The sequence below is a fragment of the Camponotus floridanus genome, unplaced genomic scaffold (genome assembly GCF_003227725.1).
Source record: "Camponotus floridanus strain SB8 unplaced genomic scaffold, Cflo_v7.5 scaffold18, whole genome shotgun sequence".
NCBI lineage: Eukaryota > Metazoa > Arthropoda > Insecta > Hymenoptera > Formicidae > Camponotus > Camponotus floridanus.
Genome location: NW_020229303.1, coordinates 2496614 through 2512174, shown reverse-complemented (window position 1 = coordinate 2512174; position 15561 = coordinate 2496614). Strand labels below are relative to the sequence as shown.

At 34.1% G+C, this 15561-nt stretch overlaps 1 protein-coding gene across 4 annotated transcripts in view; it reads right to left on the bottom strand.

Annotated features, from left to right (window-relative positions):
* Positions 1-15561, bottom strand: part of LOC105253713 (solute carrier family 12 member 6) — a 111866-nt gene that overhangs the window by 26722 nt on the left and 69583 nt on the right. The window contains exon 1 of one of the 4 annotated variants that reach the window (XM_011261918.3): positions 3424-3708. The exons of 2 other annotated variants lie outside the window; for them this stretch is intronic. In XM_011261918.3, the coding sequence (XP_011260220.1) occupies positions 3424-3496 (73 nt within the window). In that variant the 5' untranslated portion in view covers positions 3497-3708. Of the gene's footprint in view, positions 1-3423; positions 3709-15561 lie in introns of those variants that run through there. One more of the 4 variants, XM_011261914.3, reaches the window with a different exon arrangement.

Genomic DNA, 15561 nt, shown 5'->3' with positions numbered 1-15561 from the left:
GTTGTAAATTACTGCTCGCGCAAGAGATGAAAAGAGTTCATTGATGAGCGTTCATTGATACGGCTCTGATGAGTTTTCCCTTTGATTCGTCGTGGAATGTAGAGCACTCTTTAAATGTAATACGACGCACGTTGATGATAACGCTTTGCTTATCTCCTCTGTAAATCGACGTGTGTTTACACACGCGGATAGTAAGTGGAGGAGGTCGACGCATAAATTTCATTGCGCGCTCGATAGATCAATCATGATTACGTTCACGTAGGCGTGTCAATAGTCGGAGGGACGCGTAAATCATGGAGGCGCGTTGCAAAATGGTTCACTTCAATCCGTATCCAGTATTTGATTAGCTTGATCGTACGCAGATAAAATGATATAGAGCGAATACATTTTTTCGGGATGTTAATCAAAGACTCACGATGATACATTTTTCTTATGATATAGAAAATATATAAATATAATTAAAGGCAAAAAGATACAATTAAAAATAAAATTCAATACCTGAACTATCATTGTTAAGTCAACAATTTTACTTTTAATTATATCTTTTTGGCCTTTTTAATTAGATTTATTTATAATATAAAATATAAAATATCATTGTTGTCGAACTTCGATTTATTTCAATTTTATTCTGTATAATTATTTTTCGATAAATATTTCTCGCAGAATATTTTTTCGTTTAAAAAGGAAATACGTATCGTAAAATGTTGAATTAAATTTTTCATTTAAGCATTGTTGTCACGATCGAAGATTAATTTTGAATAAAATTTTAAATTTGCATTTCTATAATTTTATAACATATAAAATCCCGTATCTCTCGTATCTCGATATATCTCGATTTTTATCTTATCATGAGATAAATGTGGAAATAAAAAATGTATGAATGCAATGTTTCAGGTTTTTTATTTTATCTGACAATTTGTCGTCATTCGATAACAAAGTTTCCAATGTCATTCGATTCCAAATACATCGCAGCAATGCTGACAGAATCAAAGATAGAAATTGGAGCACACTCATATTCTGCAACGAAATGTAAACAAATGTATTTCTCTGATGGTCTTGTGCTCCATCATGCACTTCAGTATTGCACGCGATTTGTGATTGTTCATTTTTATTTAACCTCTCTCTACTTTGCCGCAGAAATATGATCTCCCAGTCAAACATTTGAAACCAATGGAATGCGAACTATGCAATCGGCATAACTGAAGGATTCTATAAAATCATTCGCGTTCACTAGCAATTCTAATTTTGTATAGAATATACAGAGTTCTAGAATGACTCCAAAGATGAATTATTAAAGATTGACTTGTGAGGACTTAAATTATTCTTCTGAATTCAACAACGTATCGAAAAATAGCAAGCCAACAATTCATTTTTTTTTTAAATCAAATGGATTTTAAATTAGGATCGAATCGAAACCTTTGCATTGCTCGCGAAGCGAACTATGACCTTTGATTGTCACCGTTACCAAGCATTCGAAGCAATGCTTCACGTTCTGCTGATCAAAGGACGCTTCGCCCAGTGCATTTGCATGCACACGTATATACGTTACGCAGGCTGCTGACGGTCGTCGTTTTCGCGACATCCGCTTTGCAAACGAGAACGCTGACAAAATCAGTTTTTACAACCGTATTTCGCTCTATTTAATCAGATAGATGCGACAGTCGCATATATCCACGAAATCTCGGGCATTTTGTCAAAGAAGCCGAGGAATCTTTAATATAAATCTTTCAAACTTTTTCTCGTCAATTTCTCGTAGTATTAATATTACTGTACGTGTACACGGAATAAGAATATTTTAATCAAGCAACAAACAAAAAATTAATATTCCATAAAAAATAATAAAAAATATTTTTTATAAAATATTTTTATAAAATTTATAAAATATATTTTTTATTCTGGTACTAGAAATGTAAACGTAAGTTGCACTTTAAGATGATAATATTTGATTCAAATTAAAAATGTCAAATTTAGATTATACATTTCAATATTTTCGCCTATAAAATAAGAATCAGTTTTTGCTAGGATTTTTCGAATGTCTGATATATATGAACCAGTATATAAGTCTCTAAGATAGGATTTACTCTGATCAGATTAAACTTGTTCCAAGTTTCAAATTTTCCTTGTTCACGAATGCTTAATATAACTAAGCAGGAATTGTTGTATGTTTGATTAATAAAATTAATTTTTTCTTAGGCAGAATATTAAAAAAAAGAGTTCATTTTGAACTTACTTTTCGTTAAAAATTCGAAATCCTTGTGTATTAAATTTGATAATTAAATGATCAAGTGCTCCATTTAATTTTTTATTTTTATAGGAATTAAAAAGTTTTTTAAACGATTACAAATGTTTATATGATGCAGATTTCCTTTGGCATGTAAATAATAATTATATCAGAAGGTTGATATAAGATTCGTTTTTTCTCAAGTATATTAATATACATTAGGTATATTTGACATTTTAATGCAACTATCTTTATTTTATGTGGAAATAAATCTGCGAGGATTATTTGTAAAATAGAGCGAGAAAGGAGGAAAGAAAGAGATTATGAGTATGTGTCAATAATCATTTTACAGTACGCGCCAATTCTACATAAAATCGTAAATCTGAGTAGTTCTACATGCGCGGATTGACAGTAGGTGAAGATAATGAAAGCGTACAGCTTCACTTTACTACTATACCGGACAATCGGATCCATAGGAAGTTATTGGCATTAAAAACACACGGGGATACTCCGTGGTCATATATACGCGCCTCCACTCTGTCTCTCGTGTGCACTATCGATTCACCTCGCGGCCTTGTGCTTAATTGAATTAGTATCGGACTAAAAAAGGATGACCTTGAGTCAATTAACAGCGAGACAGAATAAGACAAACGTTTCTCGCTATCCGCTCGGACAACAAAAGGAGAAAGTTCCTCTTTAAAAAGTCACGAAAGCTTGCAATTATGATTCTCTCAACGCCCACACTTTGCGCGAGCGCTATCCAGTGCAAAGTAGCGGCCATTGATTCGCGAACGTTGCGGAAAATTGGCGAGATTTTTGAAAGAAATATAATTGATTGTTTATCAATTTTTGTTCAAAATAAAATGTCTAATAATTCCTCGTGTAATTTCTGCAATTTCCTCGACAAATATATTTCATTTTTATTAATTTTTAAGCAACTTTTAGATTAAAGATCCATATGATCAATGCTACAAACAGTAATTTTCTAGTTTCTCTTATTTTTATTTTTTTATGAATATAATAAATTTTTATTTTCAACATGTGTTGTCGCTTAATTTACACAACACGAGATTTTCCCGGGTTACCGAATTTACGAATTTTTTAATGAACGATCGTACTTTGGGGGAGGTACTTTGCAAAAGCTGGGCAGATCGGAACTAGAGCGGAATTGAGCGAAATGTTTGGCAAATGTGATAGCGTACCAGTTTGCGGACGCGCTGGCGAACCGTCGGGCACGACGATCTTGGTCTGCGACTTCGGCGTGCCCTCGCTCATGATAGTTTCGACACGATTTCGACTTCCGATTTTTCACCGGGGGGTGAGAAACACGAGGCCCCCCTCTTTCAACCGCCAGCCAAAGCTCAGTGCCGTGCACGTTTCTTCGATCGTTGCGATCCTTCTCCTCTTTTCCTCGATCTTTCTTATCTAAATCGATCACTCTGAGTCACGTCTTTACTTCAATTTATGCGTGGGATGGAATCGTTGATTTTTTTTTCTTTCGAAATTTTGATTTATGATCGTTTTGTATCTCGTCTGAGAACTTCGATGAGATCGGAGATTCTAGATCGAGAGGAAAAATTGATCGATGTGATAACGATCGACGATTTAGCAAAGATCGCAAGATCGTATGATTGGCGGAGGCTTCAGATTTTTCGCGAATATCTTGCTCGCGATCGATCGTGTTGAGCTACAATCGGGGGTGGAAATCCCAGATAAGCGTCCCAACAAGGATTCAAGATCGATCTCCAACCTTTGCAAAAGCTCGCGTCGATCGAAATGCAAAATTCAAGACGCTTCTCTCGCACGACAGCTCGTCGCGGGACTTATTTTCCGCCTGGATCCTCTTCGCCAACCCTCTCGCGATCTGGGAGGAGTCGACGCGCGATACGGGGGCGAGATCGGCGTACGACCGCGAGGCGGGTGCTCTCAGTCTCTCAGTGGGTGCATCTCTCCCTCCCCCCAGGCGGTGTCACAAGGTCACGAGATCACTGGGTTCGGCTGGATTCACGCGCGCTGGCGTACGTACGTTCGATCGATCGGTCGGTCGGTCGGTCGGTCGGTCGCGGTTGCCACCAACAGGAAATACTTTTGCCGATCACGACCAACGAAATCTCGCTACGCGCACATATACGTACACATACGCATCACGATCGAAATTCACTTGTCGATATTTCGATATCTAATCGTCCAAGGATCTACGAAGGATCGATCGAAGACAGATCGTCCGAAGACACCCACGCGCACTCAAAGACCGCTGCCGTGATTGATCGTCGCCGCAGGGTGATCCTGGCGAGTCAGACGGCGTCGGAGGAATCAGACAACGAGACGCATGGGGAGCGCAGCGCGCACGTCTGACTAGAGCGCGGAGCGTAGCCACTTCGCGGCTGACTTTAGCGCGGACCGTCGCTCCTGACGCGCGGTGCCAGTGATAGAACCCGCGATATGTCGAACTGCTCCGACGCGCTGCGGAGTCACGGGTCACCACCCTTGCGCGTCTCTTCCTGGACGAAGTTTCCAAATCTCCGTCTCTCGCGCTTCCAGCCTCGTCCCTCTTCTCCTCGTTTCTCTCCTTCTCACCCTTCCTCCTGCCTCCCGATCTTCCTCTCGACACGCTGATCGCTTCAACGTGCTTCAACGATCGCCCGATGCTGGCTCTCCTCTCGCACGACAGCGGCTTTTCCTCGCGGAAAACGTCGACTGCCGCGCGCGCTACTACGAGGGGGTCGGCGAAACCTTCTCTCCTCGGCTTTTCCAGGGGCTCCTCTCCTCCTCCGTCGCGCGCGCACGCTTTCACACGCCCTCTCCTCTCGGCGATCCTTCCTCGCTCGCTCCCGCGCCCGGTTGCGACCCCACGATGCGCATCCCGTCTCCTTTCATCCCTGCGTGCGCCCTCACTTCGCCCTCTCGCTTCCACCCGCGGAGAGGACCGCGAGGCGTCCCGGGCGTAGTGAGCAGCTCTCACCCGCTTTTCCATCCTCGCATGGCGCCTGCGCGCCCCGGGGATGCTCCCCTCGTTTACCCCATGCGATCTCCTCCCGTCCCTCCATCCGTCTGTCCGTTCTGCGGATGCCCTCTCGGTCTCTCTCTTCCGCGGTCCACGCCTCCCCCTTTCCTCCTCATCCCCGTCGCCCCCATTCTCATTTCATCTCATCTCGCCGCTCCGCGAATGCTCCCTCTCTCTCTCTCTATCCTTCTTTCTCTCTCCCGTTTTACTCCGCTTTTCTTCTCTTTCTCCCTTTTCCATTAGATGGCTGACGCTTTTATCGGCCGTCCTCTCGCTTTTGCCCGTGTTATCTCACTGGACCATACACGCTTCTCGACGTCGCTGGAGCTGCCCTTCCGGAGGGCGCAGAGTTTTTTGGCCGGACACTCGCGGCGGATCGAATTTGAATTCGTGTGCGAGACGCGAAAGCGGGTCACGGTTTCACATCTCCTGGAGGAAAAGAATGGCAAACGTCGAACGAGTGAAAAGGATACCGTGTTTTCTTCATAGGATACAGAAAATGCATAACTAAAAGAAGAAACAAGAGAAAAAAACTTAAATCCAATGTCGTTGAATTTTATTTTGCACCGTTCGCTTTTTGCACAAACTCGCGAGCTCGCCCAAAGCGCCAAGTGACAAGTTCATTTGCCACGCGCGACACGTAAAATGAAGAACGGAAATATGAAAAGTGCGAGGAGAAATTATAACACGCGCGAAATCTCGTCTTCGCTCATTCGTGCGATTTCTCCGAACATTAATCGTCGAACGCAAAGCCCGTCTCTTTCTCGGTAAATCATTCGGGCGAGAAATGCATGAGAAAGAAAGAAGCGGCTCGACGCCACCGTTATTTTCCTCGCAACGTCGGCTATTTACGTTCACACCTACGGAACGTACACAACAACCGAGGCTTAAAGCCCGACCTTAGATGGAAACGCCAGCTTTAAGCGGGGCTTCGCGATGTAAAAAGGAAAGAATTAGAAGCCCGGCTGATATAACTCGCGCATTTTGCAGTCCTTCTGTTTATACAATGCATCGTTCGTGGATTTATGGCAAGTGAAGATATGCATTAAACGTGACGGTAAACTAAAAGAAAGGATAGAGAGAGAGAGAGAAAGAGAGAGAAAGAGGGAGAGAGATTACGCTCTCGCATTCCAAATGATCTCGGGATATTTCTTGAAGTTCTTAATGCGCAAACATTTTCAGTATAACTACTGCAGAATTTAATTAAGTATATGGATATGTACATGCATATATAATTTTTTCCTTAAAAAATATTTCTTTCCACTAGAGAGGAATATTAATTAAATATATACTGAGGGAAAAATTTTTTCAAATCAAATAAATTTGTTTACTTGAATCTTTTGCTTTAAATGCAACGAATTGTTTATTTCATTTAAGCAAAAGTATTTAATTTTAATTAAATATGCATGTTATATCGAATACATTATTTTCATTTATATATTTTTTATATTTAAATATTATTTTCGTAAAATATATACTATAATTTATGAAATTAAATATATTATTTTTTAAAATTAAAAAATTTAAAATTTTCGGGAATAAAAAATGCATTTTAATAAATATTTTATAAAATTAAAATAAAAATATTTAATTAAAAATTATATTTTAACCATATATTTTTTTAAACATATGTAAATAAATACTTAACTTAAGACAAACAGACGTTTCGAATACAAGCAAATACGTGATTAGTACCCATCGAATAAATAGCTTTCTTGAGTTAACTAAAATTTTTTTTATTTCAACATAATTTTTTCCTCAGTGATACGTATATTTTAGTATGGAACGATAAAACAAATTATTTTCGCTATATTTTGATCTCGCGTAAATAACGTACTTTGTCGCCTCATGTAATGAGATGTGGAAAGTAATAATACATACACATACGAATGACAATGGAAATTCACTAAACTGAATTTGCGTTGGCGAAATTGCGTTTCCGAGTAATACTGGGCAGTTTTATTACACTATGATTTTGCGATATCGCTTAACACAGAAGAAAATTTAGGACTTTACGATTTCACTGCCGCTGCAGCATCGATCCTTTTTCCGGGTATTATATCGGCTACATCGTTGAATTTTGAATTTTCAAGATAGCTTCTTTTTTCTTTTCTCCCCTCATCGTAATCAGCGAATTGTGAGATACGAGAATTTCAGCGAATACGAAAATTCACGAATAATCGAGACTGCCCAGAAGCTTCAGCAAATTTGACTTGCATCGACTGCCGACGAATTGGCGTAACTTTTTTATAAAACAGAACGGTAGAGAATTAAGTCGTTTGTATGGACGATTCGACCGAGGTTTGACTCTCACGTGTTCGTTCTACTTACGACAAACTTATATTGCGAAGAAGTTGTGTGCGACTACAAGGACACATAAAGCCATAGTCTATAAAGCAGAAACAGTTAAAATATTTAAAATTAGTTAGCAAAAATGTATCATTCGATTAAATGCATTAACTAATTTTATAAATTAATTAAAGAATTAGAGAATATAAATTTTAGAAATTAATATAATTTTATAAATTAATTAAATTAATTAGAGAAGCAGTAGGTTTTTCAAATTAATTGATAAGATTGTTGACGATGGAAAAAAATCAGGGGCAATTTGTGCGTTTATGCAAGGCCAAAAATGACGTAGCAATGATAATGTGACGCCCATAAAAGAGTTGTATTAGGGGAAAGCACGCGGGTAGATTCGAGGGCAGTGAGATAATTGTTGAATTTATAATGCAACAGCAAATTAATTTTTCAGCGCATGCACGGACACAAATCGGCGAAATTAGTCGTATGCACGGTGAGTGCTTCGCGCTAAAATTTGCACAGCGAATAAATTCATGGGTGTGCAACCGAGTTGCGAATGTCTGCTGGCTTAATTAAGGTGGTGTTACACCGGACCGACCGTTGATGAATGGTGTGCTTCTAAAAAGGAAGATGAAAAGGGAAGAAAAAGAGAGAGAGAGAAAGAGCACGTATCTCGCGCGGTGCACTTGTAAAAACGTTATTATTGACTTTTGTGCACAGCCACCAGGATAAGGGAACGCTGGAGCAGGATAACGAAGCTGATGGCAAAGTTTTGTCCATTTTTCGAAACTTCTCATCTTTCGAAATTATCGTAAAGACGATGGATCGTCTTCAAGTCGTATAAAGGTTCACTCCGAACCATCAATTGCATCGGGCAATTCGAATAAAAGTTTCGACCTTTCGTATCTCTTATTTCCGGTTTCGTGTGCATAAGAAATAGAACGTTTTAATAACTCGTATAAAACGTATTGAACTTGTATCGCTGAATTTTTTATTTGTACTGTCGCATTTCATGTAAACTACTTTAAGGAAAGAAGAATTATTGACTCTAAGAATTGATATATTTTTATTCGTCTTTGAAGATTGCTTTCTCCTATAAGTTCCCGCAAGTCGAAATAAATATAAGAAAACTTTGTTAAACCTCTCCTATCTTTTATTTAAATATTACAATCTGTCGATAAATTTGCGATAATTCTATTTTTATTATTTATTATATAGTTTATTATATATTATATATATATTAATAAGTATATATTTCAATATATTATATAAATATTATATAGACATTATATTGTATTATATAAATATTATATAGATATTTTATATAAATATTATATAAATATTATATTTTATTATTTTGTTATATTTTTATTATATATATTTTATTTATTATATATATATTTTATTATATATATATTTTATATATTTTTATATATTATATATATATTTTATATATATTTATATATTATATATATATTTTATATATATATATATATTTTATTATTTTATTATATTTTTATTATTATTTTATTTTATTATATATTATATTTTATTATTATATTATATATTATATTTTATTTATTATATATATATTTTATATATTTTATTATATATTATATTTTTATTATATAATAAAAAAGAGATGAAAGCCAAATTATATGGGGAATCTCTATTGCAAATAGCCACAGTTTTGCGGAATAGCGATGGTCGCCTGCGATCGATACAACATGCGGTGTACCTATATCGGGAAACGTTGAGTTCCAGCGGACTTTCGTAATTTTCGACAGGAGTTTGCAGAGCACGTGGAACGAACTACTAATTCGATTACGGACGATCTGACCGCGTCGAGGGAAGATTTAAAATTCGCCGACGAACCTGCAATATTGTAATTATCGATTCGATTGTTATTCCATTAGAGTAATGTCCGTGTACGGTATGAATTAATAACAACACGCATACACGAAACGCGTATTGTGTAGCGACGTAGAGATTATTTATATTTGCGTCAAACGAAGAATTAAATGATCGAGATATATTATATTTTGATTATACGTATCGCGTATATTCACGACATCGAATATTTGCAATTTAATCGAATAAAGAATCAATGTCAATTTCTCCGTGTTATATTCAAATCAATTTGCAGTAACTTGCATCACGCGTAAATAAATTATGATGCGTGGCAGAATAAATTAATGCACGTATGTAATGTGCAATATATATTCATATTATATTATAATTCTCGAATCATATTATATTATAATTCTCGAATATATAATTATCGAATATTAAATAAGATAGTTTATTTAATATCAAACTCGCTTCCTGTTAATTTTCAGTCATTTTGCATTCAATTTGCATTCCTGAGAAACTATTCCGAAAGAGAGAAAGGAAGAGAGAAGCAGATAGATCGATGAAGGAAATCTGTGTGCAACTCTGGTCGAGTAATTTTGCTAAGTGAAATGCGCGCAGGAATTAATTCGCACGTAAACTATGGACGTCTATTTAAAGTTGCACTTAAATTGATGTTCCACGAGAATTAGACCTCGCCGTGTCATTATCTTTAAGTAGCTAATTATTTGTCGCTTCTATACTCGTTTTACAAAGTGTTGAATATTTGTTATTAAGGTATTAATAATCATAAACAAAATACAAATATACGTATCATTATATTCTGTATCATTATACAGGGTGTTTCATAAGTGGTGGATGGTTCAAAATTTCAGGAATGGATTCCTCATGCTTAGAGAAGAAAGAAAAGTTACTCAACATAGGTCCGGAAATGATTAGTTTTTGAGTTGTTAAGATTTTTGTAATAAAAATAATATTTGTAGTAAAATTTTAAAAATATATTTAAATTATATTTAAATTTTAACAATTATTTTTAAAATTATATTATATTTTAATTTTTAAAATTATATTTAAATTTTAAAAATATATTTGTAGTAAAATTTTGTCTCATTTCTCGTCTTAGAAGTCCTTTTACAAGCATCAACAATGTTTTTCAAGTTCGGCAACAAGTTCTCTGAGCATGAGGAATCCATTCCTGAAATTTTGCCCACCACTTATGAAACACTCTGTATTCCCTGTACTAAAAATAGATTCAAAGTTTTTATTGAAAATGCAATCATATATAATTCTCTCACAGATGATAATAAATTAAGAAATTGAAATGTATGCATTAGTAAGTGCGTATTTATTAATTTATCAAATTTCAATCATAGAAAATTTTCTTTCTGTCACACAAAGTCACTTCTAAGAACGAAATAATTTTGATATGTGACCTTTACAATAATAAAGTTTAAATAAGAGAATTATATAGAATTGAAATAGGCAGAAAATTGAACGAGGAAGTTGCTTTTATTTTCAAAATTTATTTTCGAATTTTCGAATTTTATTTTCGAGAGCTGCTTGTGAAAAATAATTGATAAAAAGAAAGAAGCGTACATTACAATTGTTAGAGAGAGAAAGAGAGATGCTATAACTACACCCCGAGAGACGTTACCTCGTTGGCCAGCCTTTACGATGGTCATACGTGGCGTATTCTTGCTGAGGAGTATTCGGGATAACGAGGCAAATATAGGACAAAGACTTTGGACGTGTTATGTGAACAAAGCTCTCGCACTCGTAATACTGGTTGTTCGATTTTTATCAAGCACAAAAAACGAATGTAAAAACGCCATCGTATGTTAAAGCGTGAATTATGATTTTATTTAAATAATAGATAATAGAGAATATGAAAAGAACGAATGAGAGCTTATTCACAAATGAAAAATTTTTTAATCAAATAAAAGTTTGTATAGAAAATTAAATAAATAATTATTTATTTTTAAAAGTTTTATTTGTATTTTTTTGGTCTTCCATTTAATAAAATTTGCGATTTTTATCATTTATAAATTCAATCATTCTAAAATTTATTTATAAACGATATTAAAAAGTGTCATAAATAAATATAAATAAAAATAGATAACAAAATATTATTTCTTTTATAATTTTAACTAATTTTTTCTAAAACCGAACTTATTTCTGAGAATCAATTATAGAGATATTTAAAATTTAATGTTATCGAAGCAAACAGAGAAAGATGCTTCTAAGATGCTCAAACATAGCTGTAATATTTAAAACAAATGTAAAAACGCCATCGCATGTTAAAGCGTGAATTACGATTTTATTTAAATAGATAATAGAGAATATGAAAAGAACGAATGAGAGCTTATTCACGAATGAAAAATTTTTTAATCAAATAAAAGTTTGTATAGAAAATTAAATAAATAATTATTTATTTTTTAAATTTTTATTTGTATTCTTTTGGTCTTTCATTTAATAAAATTTGCGATTTTTATCATTTATAAATTCAATCATTCTAAAATTTATTTATAAGCGATATTAAAAAGTGTCATAAATAAATATAAATAAAAATAGATAACAAAATATTATTCCTTTTATAATTTTTAACTAATTTTTTCTAAAACCGAACTTATTTCTGATTGTGAGAATCAATTATAGAGATATTTAAAATTTAATGTTATCGAAGCAAACAGAGAAAGATGCTTCTAAGATGCTCAAACATAGCTGTAATATTTAAAACAAATGTAAAAACGCCATCGCATGTTAAAGCGTGAATTACGATTTTATTTAAATAATAGATAATAGAGAATATGAAAAGAACGAATGAGAGCTTATTCACGAATGAAAAATTTTTTAATTAAATAAAAGTTTGTATAGAAAATTAAATAAATAATTATTTATTTTTTAAATTTTTATTTGTATTCTTTTGGTCTTCCATTTAATAAAATTTGCGATTTTTATCATTTATAAATTCAATCATTCTAAAATTTATTTATAAGCGATATTAAAAAGTGTCATAAATAAATATAAATAAAAATAGATAACGAAATATTATTCCTTTTATAATTTTAACTAATTTTTTCTAAAACCGAACTTATTTCTGATTGTGAGAATCAATTATAGAGATATTTAAAATTTAATGTTATCGAGGCAAACAGAGAAAGATGCTTCCAGGATGAAGATAGCTGTAATATTTAAATAAGAAATAAACAGAAGAAGGAATATCGTATTTTTACGAGAATGTTTTCCAACTCCGATCTACAGCTTCCTTTCATGCACTTATCGCACTTATCCCGGACAAGTTCTCGCGATCTATAAGAAAGCTATACCTTCTGGGTGACTTAACTAACCCTCGCTTGGATTCTTTCTAAGAAGGGTGCCTCACTCATAGTCGTTGTACGTCATCAGAAGCGGGCAAAAGGTGAGCCCGGCGGATTTATGGTGGCTGAAGCATCAACCGGGGACGAGGGGGGGGAAGAGATGCCGGACTGTCGACGGGCTGAATGACGTCATTCCCGGGTGAACGATGACGTAAAAGCCGGGGTAACGGGTTACGTTACGCAAGCGTGGAGGGTGCGCGTTGCGCGCGCTCACCCACTGCCCTACTTTCCGCCTCGCGCGCATCGGGTGAACTCGCCGCTCGTTTCACCTCTTCGTCCTTCTTGCATCTCCACCCCCTTTGCTTCTCGTGCGTACCGCGTGTCGAGAGTGTAAGAGTTAACCCCTATTTCGAAAGGGTTTCTATGTAAGCTCCATTTATTTGTACGCTTAGCAGCGTAGGAGCCCTAAGAGCACGCATTTTTCTCTATATCGAAAGCTATCGAGATAAAATTCCTTTTACATCTCATTCTCGTGGATTCAAAATTGCAAAATTTCTCATAGGAAATATTTTATTTTCGACAACACATGTGTATATCCGACGTTTCGTTTTGTAAAAACGTTATTTCAGTATTCTTCAAAAGGAATATTTTCATTGTTTCATGATATTTTTTAACGGGGGGAAACATGAAAAATAATATCCATTATAATAGCGTTGTTATTCTTAATTTCTTTATTGAGCGCGAAAAGAATTGTTTAAAAAATGTAATAATATTTTTTTTAAATCTTGATAGTTGCCGATATAATAATAAAGTGCAATGTTTTGATATTTTTCAACAAGTTTTATCTGTATCATTATTTATTCACTAATAGGATATTCATTACGTCGAAATTTCCTGAAGATATTTTTCAAAAATTTCTTCGATGATTAAAATGAAAGAAGCTTGCGACAAATTTTTTCAATTTGTTGTAGCTTTCAATATATAATTTTAAATGCCATTTTACGCGATATTGTGTACGATAAAGTCACAGAAAAGTTTGGACATCACGTTCTAGTTAGACTTTTAATTAAAATAATTTAATTTAAATAAAATTAAAATAATGAAAAAATTTAAATAAAATTTAAAGTTTGATACGCATTTTTTCCATTATGCGATATCGGGTAAGAATTAATGCGACGATTTTTCGGATCGATTGGCGAAATTGGCGAAAATTCCGGAAAATCGCCTCGAGCTCTCCGAGAGAGACCGTTTTCTCATCTTCATATATTCAAGCTCCATTAAGTCCAACACCGTAGGAGGCGCCCTGCGGCTATGGACCCAGGGTAAGAATCGCATCGACTTCCCCTTATCTGGGTCAAAGGTATGCACAGCACGTCGGATACGTATGCATACATGTATACATATATACATGCAAACATACGTGTGTGCGTGCACATTGCATCCCGAGGATAAACAACATTGACACTGACGGCTGCTCCTGGCTCTCGATCTGCATCGTTAATATACGATACACTCAAGCTGTTCACCCGTAAAAAAATGCATGACGCGACGACAGGATAAACATGTCGGGAGATATAAAGATTTACAACTTTATAGATCGTTGAAGAAAAATTGAACATGGTTTTTAAACGATTAAAAAGTATGCTTATATCATCAAGAGCTTAGCTTATAAATTATTTCGAATCGATGTTCAATTTGAAAGCAAAAAGTGCCCTTTAAGTATATCGGAAATTAATATTTAAAGAAAATTTCACCGTCTATTAAGAAGGTTTAGGAAGATTAAGAGGTTCTTTGTATGGGCGTGTGTGTATCTGAATGCATGCGCTAAGCTTATTCGTCTGATTTCTAATTTCATAGTATTAAATATAAAAAATTGAATTTTGATATTTAAAAATGCTTTTCAAACTCTAAACAAAATTCGGAGAAAAAAAATACTCAATTTTTTCAAAAAATACTTTTATAAAGTTTAGAAAAAATTATTATTTTCTCTCTTTCTTGTTAAATACATTATAGTTTTATAATTTTTAAATTAAAAGTCAATTTAAAAACTACAGGAAATTTAACGATTTAAAAAAAAATAAACATCCCAGAAGAACATCTAAGAAGAACAATTTAGAACTTATGAAATTAGTTTACAGTAAGTTTGATGAAACTTTGAATTGAAATTTGAAGAGATAATTAAGAGATGAATCTGACAACCGATTGCAAAATAAACAATGCAAGATTGAAAAATAGCCAAAATAAATTTTGCATAATTTCGATGCCATGACACCAGCCATTATAATTTCAAACAATTAAATATCAAAAATTAAATTTTAGAGAAAATTCAACTTTCAAATCCTAAATAAAATTCCGAAAAAAAAATCATTTTTTTTTTTAAATACTTATAAAATTTATATAAAATTATTATTCTCTCTCTTTCTCCTTAAATATATTACACTTTCCTAATTTTTTGTAGTCAACTTAAAAATTATAGAAAATTAACGATCCAAAAAGAATAAGCATTTCTCATAAAAGAAGAATCAATTTAGAACTTATCAAATTAGTTTACAGTAAGTTTGAAACTTTGAATTGAAATTTGAAAAGATAATTAAGAGATGAATCTGACAACCAATTGCAAAATAAACAATGTAAGATTGAAAAATAGCCAAAATAAATTTTGCATAATTTCGATGCCATGACACCAGCCATTATAATTTCAAACAATTAAATATCAAAAATTAAATTTTAGAGAAAATTCAACTTTCAAATCCTAAACAAAATTCCAAAAAAAATCAATTTTTTTTCAAAAAATACTTATAAAATTTATATAAAATTATTATTCTCTCTCTTTCTCGTTAAATATATTACTTTTCTAGTTTTTT